General features: G+C 51.6%; 1 protein-coding gene across 2 annotated transcripts in view; it reads right to left on the bottom strand.

Annotated features, from left to right (window-relative positions):
- LOC122367401 (discoidin domain-containing receptor 2-like) overlaps positions 1-14,045 on the bottom strand; it is a 97,002-nt gene that overhangs the window by 66,672 nt on the left and 16,285 nt on the right. For both annotated transcript variants that reach the window (XM_043340445.1, XM_043340446.1), the window contains exons 2-4: positions 10,467-10,570; positions 3,903-4,008; positions 247-478 (exon numbers count right to left, since the gene is read on the bottom strand). In XM_043340445.1, the coding sequence (XP_043196380.1) occupies positions 247-478; positions 3,903-4,008; positions 10,467-10,542 (414 nt within the window). In that variant the 5' untranslated portion in view covers positions 10,543-10,570. The remainder of the gene's footprint in view (positions 1-246; positions 479-3,902; positions 4,009-10,466; positions 10,571-14,045) is intronic.

Genomic DNA, 14,045 nt, shown 5'->3' with positions numbered 1-14,045 from the left:
CAGTCATTTCATTCGTAGTTCGAATCATGTCAATAGCGTATAGCTTGCGTGCCAGGTGATCTTTGACGTCATCACTTTCCATTCTAGTTATCCTGCACTCAATTGCTTTTTTCATCATCAAGAACGAACACATACTTCATATTGACAAAGGTTTCCCAATCTCTAAGGAATCCTAAAAGACGAGATTTATTTGCCAGTCGAGTCCACATCCCATGCATGTCCCACCCACAGCCCTAACTGACTGACCTGTGAACCATTCCAGGCCTTGTACGGCTTCCAAGCGGTCAGGCCGGGCCGCCAGTACTCGAGCGTGAACTGGTCGGCAAACTCCCTGCCCTGGCCGTTGCCGAAGCGACCCTGCAGGCTGACAGCGCTGATGACCCGCGGCCAGGCGAGGTTCACCTCCAGGTACTCGCGGGTGCCCTTGGTGATGTGCCGCTCCGGACACCACGCGCCGCCGTCCAGCTCCACATTCAGTCTGAGAACGGGGTCAGGTCGGGTCAGAGTTAGGCTCAGTTTAGGGTTAAGTCAATTATGCAAAACCCGAGGCCAGAACAGCGGGACACTTTGAAAAGCCCCGGTCCAGGTATAAAGCTTGCTCAGGACATGATCAGGCATTGGTTATGGTCATTGGTCGGTATACGATATTTTGGCTCGATGAGCTCAGCATGGAGAATACCCGCATACGAGTAAGAGCCAGTTGCAGCACTAGGCAATGTGTGTTTTCCTTGGCATCACATCCAGGCATAATGATGCGTTGACCGCTGGGCATACGACACATTTAGGTTCCTAATGGCATCATAAAACGGAACTTGAGTGGCATTTCATTTGCAGAGCAGTCATTATTCAGCAGATGACTGTTTGAAAGCGACGAAGGCTTCCTGGCAGCTTGTCACCTTCTACTAAAATACAGTTTAATTAATCATAGCAGACTTTTCCGCCCTGCAAGGCGCATGAGCTATCCAATGAAATATCGCTTCACTCTTGTTGCAAGTATCGACTTTCATAACAGACTGTCGAAGATCGGGTGGCTTTCGTGGCGCTCGCTATTATCCATTTATGGCAATTTCCTCGCTGTTTTCCTTTGTCCGATCCAATAACCGAGTGGAAGAGGGAGGGTGCGTCACAAAAGAGCGCGAAACTTCATTTCCTCTCAGCCAGTCGCTCAACAAAGCTGGGGTTCGCTTCGAGCCTCCATGGCGTCTGGATCGCCAGCTGAAATCGCAGCTTTTATATCACCAGCCAGAACCGGTCTATCGTGTATGAAATCCCAAAAGGTCGACTGACCTCAGGAGGCCGCTCAGCTGAAGGCCATGCCCGAAAAGAAACTGCATCAACGCGCAGGCTATCCACCCATCCAGGTGCCCAAATGATCGTTTTTGGTGGTTAAATCGAGGGTGTTGCAGGGCACAAAAACACTGCCTCGATCGCTCGCGGAGACCTCGCCAAGGATGGTGCAGCTGGGCTCTAAACCAAAAGAAAACTCTGATTGTATCAGCAGCACTCACGTCATGCTGCGTTCAAATCGCCCGCTTTCACTGTCAGGGAATCCGCGCGAGCGGTGGCGAAGAAAAACTATCAAAAGCCGCGATTTTTTGTGACGAATCGCCGTCCATTTTTACGCGTCTGCTGAGTGAGCACGCTAGGCGCCAGGCAGTCCGGTTTCGGCCGTGGGTGGATCGACAGACGACGCCAGGGTCGATAACGCTCCTCAGTCGCCCTTACCGGAACGGCCGGAAAGAAGACTCGCCTCAGACCGGCCCTAGCGGGGACTTATGGCGAGATGAAATTCGAGCGGCCTGCTTAGGACACCGAGCACCTAGTGCAAATAATGCTGGAACACAATACGGAAATGTCGATGACGGCAGGCCTACCAATCATTGTACGTGATCATATTAATCATGACACCGCGAAATGAAAATATAATAATCAGTTATTGTTATAGCAATGTTTAGAAGTGTCAATTGTACAAATTTGAAATTAAACATATATTCGACGGTTCATTTGTGTACCATGTGACACAATATTTCGTGATGTCATTCCATCATCGTCAGCTCCATATAGGGTTTGGATCTGTGACAGGTCGCGGAACCAATCGCACTGAGGTGGTGTGAGTGACAGCCAGTCCATGGCCGTGTTCCAGCGATAAACACTGACTCATCGGTCTGCCAGCCCGCCGGCCGTGGGCTGTATCCATAGAAGACGAATGCGCTGAGCTCAGCTCCCTGTCAGCGCAGTGGTGGTCACGGAAGACAGCCAATTGGTGCAAACCGTATACCCGTCTGGCTCGTGTCCGTGCTGCTGGGTGGCGCTGTTGCTATGGCCTTGTGTAAAGGATGTTGGACGCGAACCTTTACTGTCATTTATAATATGTGAATGACTTCATTCCCCTAAAAATATAAATCAAGTAAACCTAAACGCTATTCTAGCACCGTAAATTTAACCAATAACGCAACTTGGATCACATGAGCAAGAGCCTTCTTCAAATTTCGCATTATTACCGTGGTTTCACAAACAAAACTTATCCCATTAGTGAACCGGCCACAGGTGGTGACTGCACCGATGCAGCCGACGGTACAAAACTCAGGCTACTTTGCTGAAACATCTGCAAATCTGTTCTCCAATTGGCGAAACGCCGCAGACGGCGTTTGCAGAGCCGGATCGATGACGGAATGGGTCAGGCACGTCAGCGGTTCCTCTAGTGTCATCCCACAGCTGACGGTCCCACGGGAAGAAACTCCGCGCTCCCCACGGAAATGATGACTCGCATGAACTCGTCCGCCGCTTCGTTGCCCTCTCTGCTCGCCACAATCATAACACAGTTCCGCATTTTTGTGAGTCGGTCGTGTGATTTTGACTGCGGGAGTACAACAATTTTTTGTCACCTATTTCCTCAGAGTTTATACGCAGGGATGCTTTGATATGGATGTTCATTGCAACGATTAACTGATATTGCTTTGGCAAGTGGGCATCAGTTAGGTAAGTCACGTGGTGTGAGGTACAGCGTTCTCATCTCTTTTATTCTGTATGTCCCGTGTAAAGAGGGCAAAGAGCCATAACAAAGCTGGCGCTACCTCGGCCGAATGGCACAGTGATGCACTGCGCGAGGTAGCTTCTGCTGTGTCAGAACCTGAGTCGTCCTGTTGCGCAAAGCATTTTTCGGCAAAGTTGAGCCCATGCTGCCACACCCTGTGCAGCGGCTCACTAAAATGACGTGCTGAGTCATGACACCGTATCCATGCACCCGGCCACCAGCCAGAGATCGACTCTGAACTCTGAAGGGTCACTTAGAAAAAAAGAACTCTCATTTAGGATTCGGAGTGAGAATCAAGCAAAACGAAAACACTGAAAGAAAATGCGGCATATGGGAATGAAAAGCAAAGGCTTCTAAGTAGAAATGAATGGAAGCCGCGTCTCACAATCTTATTCCGTTTCCGTTTCAGGAAATATGCAATAAACAAGCTTAGCATATTCATATTGTTGGCAGCTATCAAGATCATCGCTAGGAACAGCGCGCCAAAACGGGGAGGCTGTCATGTCTGCTGAAGCAATGTCAGGCCCAGTCATCACAGCATGTAATATTCATTGGAATATGCAGTATTTAATCTAATTTATGCAATTATATATTCAATTATAGTTCCACTGAAACAGCGCAGTACCTAGCATGGACATCCAAAGTGACGGGACGTTAGCGACGTTTCCGTCTAGTTAACATGCATTTTATTTTGAGTATCTGAATTTATATAGCAAGACGTGTGGTTATGACTGACTAATATGCAGAATAGAAAATGTAGAATTGCTGAATATCTTCGACGGGTCGTGGTGTGCATCAGGGGGTCACGATTCATGGTATGTCGGTCAGTTATGACGTCATTATGACGTCAAACAGCTGGACTACTTACCGGGCTTGCTTGGCGCCGACGCGGGCCGGGTCGTGTGATGACGTCACGGTGATGGCCGAGTCCGGAATTTCGCCGGATTGCATTCCCAGCGCCGCATCACACTCCCCTGAGGGCAAAACAGAGAGTGTCATTTTGATGCAGCTCAAGCACACACGACACAGAATATACAGGGAAATAATGGCAATATTAGGCAGTTGTTCCCATAGGTAGCTAGACTTATATCGTTATACTAGTAGAACGGAACCCTGTACTCCTATTCGCAGCAAAACAAAAAAAGCTACAATATTCATGTCCACTCAATCTAGCACGAACATTAGCGGCACTAGTCGGCATACCATAATTCCTCGCCTGATTGACTCTCTGACCGCGTGATTGAGTGGTTTCCCGCTATAAAGGCACGCGATCTCACAGCCCTCAACTCGAGATAATCGCTGGATTCATATAGTCATCCTTTTTATCGTGCTGGCTTGCACAGCGTGACGCCCTCAGAGACAATGCAAACAGGGTCGTTATACAATTATCCACTTTACGCCAGATTGGCGCCGTTTTATGCCCGCGGCCTGAGAAGTGAGTGAATAGTGTGATTCACTCGCGCGGCGTGGCACTCGCCACCTCGCGACCATAAATTCAGCAAACAGCCAACAGCGAACGCCGGCCTCCAAACGCCGTGTCAGCGCCACAGACCTAACCGGGGCCTAAGTGAGGCCGTCGGCCGTCCGATCCTCGGGTAATTACCCCCTGGGCTCCCAGATTACACCACTCGCAATGACGGATGAGGTGTAATACAGGAGCAGCGCCGCTCACACCTGTTCATACCGTACAATCCGGCTCAATAGCGTCCGTTCGGCCGCGCGGCGAGCTATCGCTGGGGACAGTCGAGTGTCCCCGACCCGCCCCTGGCCAGCGGCACGGACCAGCTCGTCAGTAATGATCCATTTCCTACCGAAGCGGCGAGCGTATCATGAGAGCCGATCAGTGCTCGTTACGGGACCACAGCTGCTGCCATCTGTTGGCCGTGTAAAACATTGATGTGGAGCGGCCGCGTCGTCACCGACAGCGCGTCGACAGCGACGCGGTGACGTCATTGACAGTTGTGACATCACCATGGGGCAACGGTAGTGTCTAGATACAACCTGCGGTAAACTTGTGGTTCCACTTGGATACGGCATGGGAAGAAAGGGGACATTCGTTAACCCGCGCCCCGTTGGGCTCTGCCGAGCAACGCGCCCCGTTGGGGGGGGGGGGCATTTTGGCCCCCCCCCCCAAGATCTCGAGAACCACGCAACGTAGCGACAAGCGGCAAACGGTGTTGGATAGCCCTATCAGAGAACTACCTTGTGACCCAATTTTATTGACCTAGGTCAAACCGATGACGTCACAGGTCAGGTCAAAGGTCCAATTTTCACCGTTTACAGGCCAGTGGCGGCGCCACGAATTTTCGCCAGTGGGGGCAAGCTTGAGGTGACTCTACTGTTGTATGACACCCCGATCTGCAGAATTCAGGAGCACCTTGCCCCTAGCCGTTGACATCCAAAATTGTCCAGATGAAGGAAAAGTTATGGAAATAAAGGAATTTCTTTGCCATCATCACATCACCACCGCTTTGCATTGGAGTTTTGTAGCCTTGTTTATATTATCATATCCTATCCTATCGGGAATATTGCACAGGTCTTGTTCCCTTTCCAACTTCAGCCAAGTTTTGTGGGGGCAAAACCATAGTCTTGCCCCCACGGCCTCCTGTCAGTGGGGGCAGTCTGCCCCCACTGCCCCCACGGTGGCGCCGCCCTTGTTACAGGCATTTCAAGAAATGCGTTGTAAAATCGAGTAAAATGCATTTCATTGAAAATCATCGATGGGGAAATGTTCTTCAAACACATATTTTGCTAGTTGAGGTCACTGATACCAGGTCAGGTCACTGAGGTCAGGTCACTGGGGGGTCACAATATGAAAGTGTCGTGTGATACATGTTTTATGGTCCATTTTACATGACAAATGCGATTATGTGGGTCAGGCAGCCTTTGGGGCCAGCTTAGGTCACGTTTTGGTCAAGGTCAGGTCAAGGTCAGGTCAAGGTCAGGTCAAGGTCAGGTCAAATAAGGTCAAATTTTAAAGTTGATATTTTTGCATAAAATGGGTATCGAATCGATGCAGCTCGTCACGGGGAGTTCAATGGTGGTCTTTGTTTTGCCTTACGAGGTCTAGAATCGCTAAAAATTGAGTTCAAAATTTTGACGTCATCATTTTTGAACAGTTTTTTCGCTATAACTTGGCCAAAAAACGAGATATCGATCTGAAATTTGGTATGTATATAGAAGAGCGCAGGGACTATCACATATATTCCGTTTTTTTCGAAATTCGGAAAAATTTTGGATTTTTTTTTTAGTTTTTCTAAAAAAAATCAATTTTTTGAAATTTTTTGGGTCAAAAACCCAAAATTTTGAAAATCCGAGATAGCAGTTTTGTAGCGCCGCTTTTTGTCTATTAGACCATATAAATAACTTTGAAATTGCTTGATAACTGTAGTTTTGGTGAGCGTTTCAAGATTGCATGTTTTTTGCTCATTTTTGCTCGAACATGACCTCAGTTTGACCTCAATAACTCCTGACCTAAGGTGACCTAAGACTTGAAATTTGGTGTGAAGGTGTCAAATTGATGCCCGGAAAGGTACTGAAAATTTGGCGGCGCTGCGCGCCGCCGTTTTCTTGCTATTCAGGAAAAACCACAGGGGGGCCAAAATGCCCCCCCCCCAACGGGGCGAGGGTTAAAGCAATGCAAACATCACATTGGACATCAGGAGGAGTGAAGAAAAATAACGGCTTTACCATGGCTGCCCTTGACCTTGCCTTGTCTTGGCTGCCATAATTAGGCCTTCCCTTACATGTGACCTATACCAAGACTGGCGATGAAGAAAGTCCATTTCAGGCAAGAGTAACTGATCTTGTGATTGTGAATAAACTATAATGTCGCATATACACAGGGCATAGCCATGGTCTAGGCTGACACAATGGTCATGCTCGCGCACCGGACCGATATTTACGGTATTGATAATACACAAAACAAGTAAACCGGAAGCGTCCGAGCAGAGGCATCCCATCGCCGTTCCGAGTCCGTCGGTGGCGGCTGGCACACGTCCAGGGACTCTGCACCTATCCGTGCGGCAGACGCGACAGCGTGTCACGCGGGCGGCGCCAATATCCTCTACATCATCGGCCTGTCGGTGCGACACCACCTCCAGATCGATGGACCGCCCCACCCCCGCCCCCACCCCCGCCGCGGTCCGGCCGCGATACTGGGACAGGCCCCAGGGGGCGGAGGACGGACGCTGTTGTGGACACGCCATAGTGGTAACGAGAGACAATTGAGACGGTATTTACGGATATTGTCCCGCGCTGTGACAGTATTCAGATATTTCTCGCGAAACCAATCACAATATTATAAGACTGACACAGTGCTGCCTAAATCTTATGTTGTCAAGGAAGTATGCGAGGTATGCAGTATGCAGCAACGGTCACATACAGGAACTACTTTTTTCAGCAGTCTTAGGCTACGCACATACAAAGCGGTAGGCATTTAGTTCGTCGTCGATACTATCAGGGCACAGAATGCAAGAAGCAGACAATGCACTGGCATTAACAATCCGGTCCCAAACCGGTCCACGACTCGCCAACCGTTTAAGATAATGCATCAAACACACATCGCCGTTTTCATAACATTGTCTCTAATTGACGCTGGCTATTTTGTAAGTTTAATTTGATTGACATATAAAACAATGATTCAATTGTCAGCAACATGTTTCGCTTTATATCACAAATGGCGAAGCACAATTATTTTCAAATTAGGAACAAGCAGTGCTTTTTTCAGCACCTGATTTAATTTACAGAAGCCAAAGGGTTTGCTTACAACTGAACACCAAATAAGGTCAAATGGTAACCTTTCAGTGAAACCAGGTGAAATTCCGCAAACATACGTCACAAAATTTTGCTGACTGTCAAACCCCTATCATTTTCTCATCAAGTACACTGCTAATTATCTTCCGTTCCCCATTTTTAGAGTAACTAACACGCCATAGTTGTGTGAGAAATTCACCCAAACTGCCAAATTACCCACTGCGGAAGCGAAATGCGACCAAAGCCGGGCACGGAAGCGGTCTTACCATACGACGACACGCTTTATTTGCCTGGCATTACGCACCGCACCCCATGATCAGCAGTCCGAGTTTCCCACGACGCCTCCCCGACAGACGGTCGCGCCGGAGACACAAAAACGACCTCCGAGCATACCCAGCAGCGACGCAGGGCTCGGACCATCGGAGCCTGTCCGTCAGCCTGCCATCGTCTATCGCCATCGCCCATCGCCATCGCCCATATCGCCATCGACGATCGCCCGTCCGCTGGGCCCGTCGCCGCCGAATGTGCCCGTCCGTCGGGAGCAGTCACGTCTGTCGACAGCAACTGCGTGACTCATTTTTAAATGGCACGCTTCCTGCAGTCTAAACCACATGGAGGAAGCCAGCCCGCCGAACGGGCGTCTGCTTGGGTTAGCGTGGGATGGCAAACTGTCCCACAAAATAACGCACGCAGCCGCGTGTGCTTAAGATAGGATAAAAAGGAATTTGTTCGGATCGAGCCTAAAGACAAATCATTTCAGCGCCAAAGTGTACTGGGCAATTTGCAAAAGCAGCTGATTCTGTGATACCCCGTAGCAACTATAGGTGATGCTCACCAAGGCACAGTTCAGCTCGATACAGCTGTCGGTGACTGTTCAGTGACGTCATTGACACTACTGATCTATCAAGACACGTCCCGAGATTAGTAGCCGGACGGGCTGGCCCATCTAGCGAAATTAGCATTGGTTGGGGAGGACAGCTATCAGTGGGCGGACAGTGGAGAAGACAGCTGACATTACGAGCTGTCTGTATGTCTGGTTGAGACTGTCTGCTGCAATTGACAGGACCCTATCCTCCCCTCCCTTGGAGGGATAGTCGCCCGACATTGAGACCGCTCCGCAAGGAGCACTGGCACCCGGAGAGGGGGGGGGGCGAGCACCGGAGAGGGGAGGGCGAGTCGCCGGGGCAGGGAGAGCGGAAGGCACGCGCGCGGAATTGGGAACGAGACATCGACAGGGCGGCGCGGCAGCGGTGGGCGCCGGACGGGACAGGCAGACCGTGGCCTGCCGGACTCCGCGAGCAGATCACAGAGGACGGAGATGGATGGCTGGACACTGGGGAAGATGACAGAGGGAATTCATCATACGGTCCAGTCGGATTATGGGCGGTGTAAAAACAGGGAACTCGCCTAGCTGACACCGAATGAATGCTAAAATGATGGATGCAAAATGAATCAAAAGGTGTGTTCAAGTCAGATACGAGATGCAGCATTGTGGAACACAGTCGTGCATACCAAAGCGGAAAGCTTCAAGCATTTTCACTCAAGGTGCCCGCCCCCATATAGATGACGCTGAAGTGCGATAGTTTCATCGGAGGACGAAATACAACATTTTGACATCAAGTAATCCGTTTTATGAAAGCCAAACACGTCGCTTTCTGTTCTGACCAAAGAGCGAATCATATCGGCACAGCTGTCGTACCAGATAGTGCTGAGCGACCCCGGACATACCGGCTGTCCGTTCACCGTTGTATATCACGCAGAATGGAGACCGCTAGTCCCCGACGTCAAAACGACTGGACATGTGTCGCAGTGCCTCATAACACGACCATAAATCTGCCGCCTTCTGTTGACTCTACCTGTCAGAATTACGGACCTGGTGTCATTGCGTTCGCTATCAACTGTGCGTCAATGCTGTTTTTAGGTCGAATCACGAGTATAGTCCACCTGTCGCAATGTTGGCACTACATAGTACTGAGTACGGTTGGTGTCAAAGTCGGTCCTGACTTAGCAGCCGGCGTTTTGGCGAATTCACCTCAGGTAAACAGCCGCGGGCGCGCAGCGGGCTCAACAAACAGACCCGGTCGCGGCCCGGCTGCAGCACAAATACACACGGGCGCGGCTCGCCGGCGGCGACGATAAAGACGGGAGCGCGTTTATTTACCGCGCGACGCGCTATCGACGCCGGCACTGATTGGTCATCCGGCCGGCCACGTCACAGCGCAACGCCCGCCATGTTGATTCGCGGCCCAGACGGCTGTTTTGGCAGCGGACCGCCACGCACGCCGTCCTAATTAGACACGGTGATTTCAGACGGGGCGCCGATAAATCAGCTGCGACTGGCCAGTGGTTAGCGCCACGGCCGTGCACCTGATGGCCTGTCGTTCCGGTGATGGGTTAGTCATGCACCGGCCATGGAGGGCCGCCACGTTCTGGGGCCCACTGCAAAGGCGAGCACCGACAAATAGGGCACGTCGTTATGCTTTGCTGCAATGGCGTGCAATTTCTCCTAATTGGTCACAGGGTGAAAACACGAGCTGGTTTAATTTTGTTGCCGAGCCTGGCACTGCAAACATTGACGAGTGATTGGAGAAAGTGAACTATAAACGATATAATCGGCGAACGTGGACCGCCATCGACGTTCGCGGCTATATTTGCAGCGGGGCGCGGCTGTACTCACTGATGTCGAACTGACGTGACGTCACTGCACAGAAGACGACGACCAGCAGTGGACTGTGCAGCAGGCGGGCCATCATCCGCTTCACATGTCCACCCAGCGACCAGCTGTGGGGAAGAGGAGAGAGAGAGAGGGTTACTACAAGCATTGACCAATTAGAAAGCGAAGCGCCAGCTACACAAGTTGCGGCTAATATGAGTAATTAACAATGTTCATTGACTATAAGTCAGGCGACAAAAAAATAAGGGTCTCCGCACAGAGACAGGGATATTTTGATGTGATAGATCAGTCACATCATTTTGATGTGATACAGCCAGTCACGAACAGAGTCTGGACTAGAAAAAAAAAGACAGTTAGAGCTAAAGGAACGAAATGAACAAAGCGAAATGCAATTATCGTCAATAGTGCTGAAGACAGAAGGCGTACAAATTCTAATAAGGTGTAGAAGATGGTGGAGAAAAGAAAATGAGAGCCAGAGTCTTCACAAAATGAGAGCCAACCACCCGGAAGAAAAAAAGGCAAAGGCATAACAAGAGATATAGGATGGGCTATGGACAACCAATGTAAGGACGACACTCGGCTGCAAGCACTGACAAGACGAGAGACATAACACAGACGTTTGTCTTCATCAGCCGCCGCACCAGCCGCAATGTCCGGCCTTCCATCAAACCCTTATCACAACGGCACAGGCTAAGCTTAATGATCACCACCTCACAAATCACAATCAGACAGGCGGATTGAAACTAAGCACCTCAGCCGATGCATGTAACTCGCGCCTTCCGCGGTCACTGGCGCCCACGAGAGCTTTCATGCACTTCTATCATGCAACATCTCGCCGGGTCTCGCAATCCAGCCGCCCGCTGTTCGTCCATTCATCGAAGCTCAAATCGTGACTCAGTCGATGGCCTCGGACGAATTGTGTTCGTGGTACGTGCAGGAATGTGGAAAAGTGTCAGCCGACCGGCCTGCAGCCTCGTGCTGTGTCCCCAGGCCGCTATTTACAGCCAAGGCCAAATACATTTTGCAACACAAGGATTCAGCATCGTGACGCCTTGTAACCATGCGGCAAGATAACTAATGCCACCCCCATTCAGTTTGAAGTCACCAGCTCGGCGGGAGCCCATCAGCGATCGGCGCCCCAGAAATAGCCGAGCCAGTTCACCGGTTTACTCGCGCTCGGTCGGTAAACACAGCACGGGTGGCACAAATGCGGCGCCGTGGTGCTCCGGAAGTGGACATCCGGGGCGCCGCGTGTCCCCAGCACGTCTCAGCGGTACCCGCGCCTCCCCACACATGCGCCTCCCAGCACGGCCGCCGTGCGCTCTACAACCGGCACGCCCCCGCGCCAGGCGCACAACACTCTGCGCGCCAACGGCGAAGGAATGAGGCGCGATGATGTGCTTAATGAAGTGATCGTTTCCGCCAGCTTCCTCGGCGCAGCAGGAATCTGCTCTGGTCGCGCACTGGCGCCCCAAGACAGGGTGAAGTGACGATGAGGTGATGTTTACCCATTATTACCAAAAGTCCTTCGATTGCTGAGAGGCTATGCGAGGTCATTAGACACCACGAAGGTTTCCGGCTTAGAGGCCTAAAACTCATTTTACGTCTTGCTTAAAGACATCCCACTGATATGATTTCGAAATACGGCATTAAGCCTGGCAAATCCGAAAAGCAAAAAAAAAAAACAAATAAAATGTGTGAGATACGTCTCCTACGCACACTGCACGTTGTGATTCCGCTGTGTGCCCATCACATCGGCAGTGCTATTCGCGTCTCTTCAAAATCCCATTTATGCCAAGGCATCATAGGATTGCATCGCATCTGGTCTGGCAACTTCTTGTATGCGACACAGCAATAACACAATACCGGTACCGTTAGGAACAGGGCCGCGGATACAACTGCGAGGGAGAGTCACGGCTCCAATCGACCAAACGGCCGATGATTTCAGGAAGATATCGTGTCTGGTGGCCGTCCTGTGACGTTGTTTGGGCGTCTACTGACGACTCCGGGCCAATGACTGGGTGTTTGCGCCCGTGACAAAGCGATTCATCCCGGATTCGGGCCGCTCGGGGGATCGCTTTCACCCCACCGTTGACAGACACGTTTCTGACAGCGGCGGAAGGCATGAATGCATCGGCGACGAAGTCTGACAATAGATCGGCCTGTTTTTCAGTGCCCGTCCAGCGACTCGGATAAACATTGCTGACAGTCTGATGTGCGGCAGCCGGCGGGGCTGGGGAGGACATGTAATTCAGATCCTCGTCAAGGGACGCCCCGAACAGCCTCACTGCCTGACACCAGACGGCTGGTCGCCACGCCGAGGCTCAGTCTTCGACCTCTTCACCCCGTATTTGTGTGTCCACCCTTCCTGCGTCGTGTTATCTCTGGCTGAAATGGAGAACGGAGGGAGACCACTCGCAGGACGAGCAGGTCACCAAGAAAGGCGGCAGTCCCCATCTCACCTCTGACCCGCTAGTTTGTTCTTTGTTGACCCGAGCCTGAGTCCTGACTTCCATGGGCACCAGCCAGGAGGGTGGAAGGCTGGGACGCCGGACTCCCATCGGCTCACTATGGCGCGGGGCCGTGACCTTTTGACCTGGTCCCTGTCCTTCACACGCGCGACACGGTCTCTGACTGGGACCGGCGAGGGGCCGAGCGCGCAGGAAGGGTGAAAGGGGAGCGCCGGCCGCCCGCGGCGCCGGCAGCGGGTGCAGATGGCTGTCGGACCACGCGTGGCATCCGGTGGGGGCCGCCGCGACGCACACGTGCGCTACTAATGAGACGGCAGCGCGCTCGACGCCAAATATAACACCACGGGCCATGCGCAATTATCGCGCAGTCACTTATGGCCGCAAACGTAACCCCACCACCGGCAGTCCGGATGTGTTCTCACGGGTTACAAACAGCGCTGCTTCGGTCGCTTAGGAGGCCCGCAAGCTGAAGGATGACATTTCATGTTATTTTGAGTTCTGACAACAATGTCTTCTGCCCAAGTCACTTGGACTGGCGTCTCGACGCACAACATGCAGTCGCTTACTCCGAAATGTAGGTTTCAAAGCATCAAGTCACAACACCAGTCACCACCGCAACCTGACCTATCACTGCCTATCATACAGGGTCCATCTCTAGTGGCAAGCCGTTCCGCCACCCAGTCCCTCCGAACAAGGCGCTGTGGCGCTCGCTGCAGAATCGGTGATCTGTGGTAATCAGCCCCAGCGGCCCGTCCATTGCCAGCCTGTCCTATCTGAAGACAGAGAGTGAGTGCCGGACATCCACGCCCGGACCGCAGCCGAGCCGGGTAATTAGCTTAATTCCAGCGGCTCGGTGGCAATTAGAATCGGCCGAGGCGCAGAGGGTGTATCCGCAGTCAGCTAACCCGACCCAGCAATGACCATACATCACTGGGCGCGTACGGGTTGTCGAGGCTCACAAAAGAAATTACCTCTGGGAGGATCCAATTATCTGGAGACTCAGGCTGGGTCAATAGACGAGTCGGTTGTGAGGGATGGTCTTCGTCCTTATACTGAGAACAATGACTGCTGAGTTTCCGTAAAAATAGCACCGAGTGTCCGTACCTCAAGG

The sequence above is a fragment of the Amphibalanus amphitrite genome, unplaced genomic scaffold, assembly GCF_019059575.1.
Source record: "Amphibalanus amphitrite isolate SeventyFive unplaced genomic scaffold, NRLGWU_Aamphi_draft 000867F_arrow, whole genome shotgun sequence".
Taxonomy (NCBI): Eukaryota; Metazoa; Arthropoda; class Thecostraca; order Balanomorpha; family Balanidae; genus Amphibalanus; species Amphibalanus amphitrite.
This window is presented reverse-complemented; position numbering and strand designations above follow the sequence as displayed.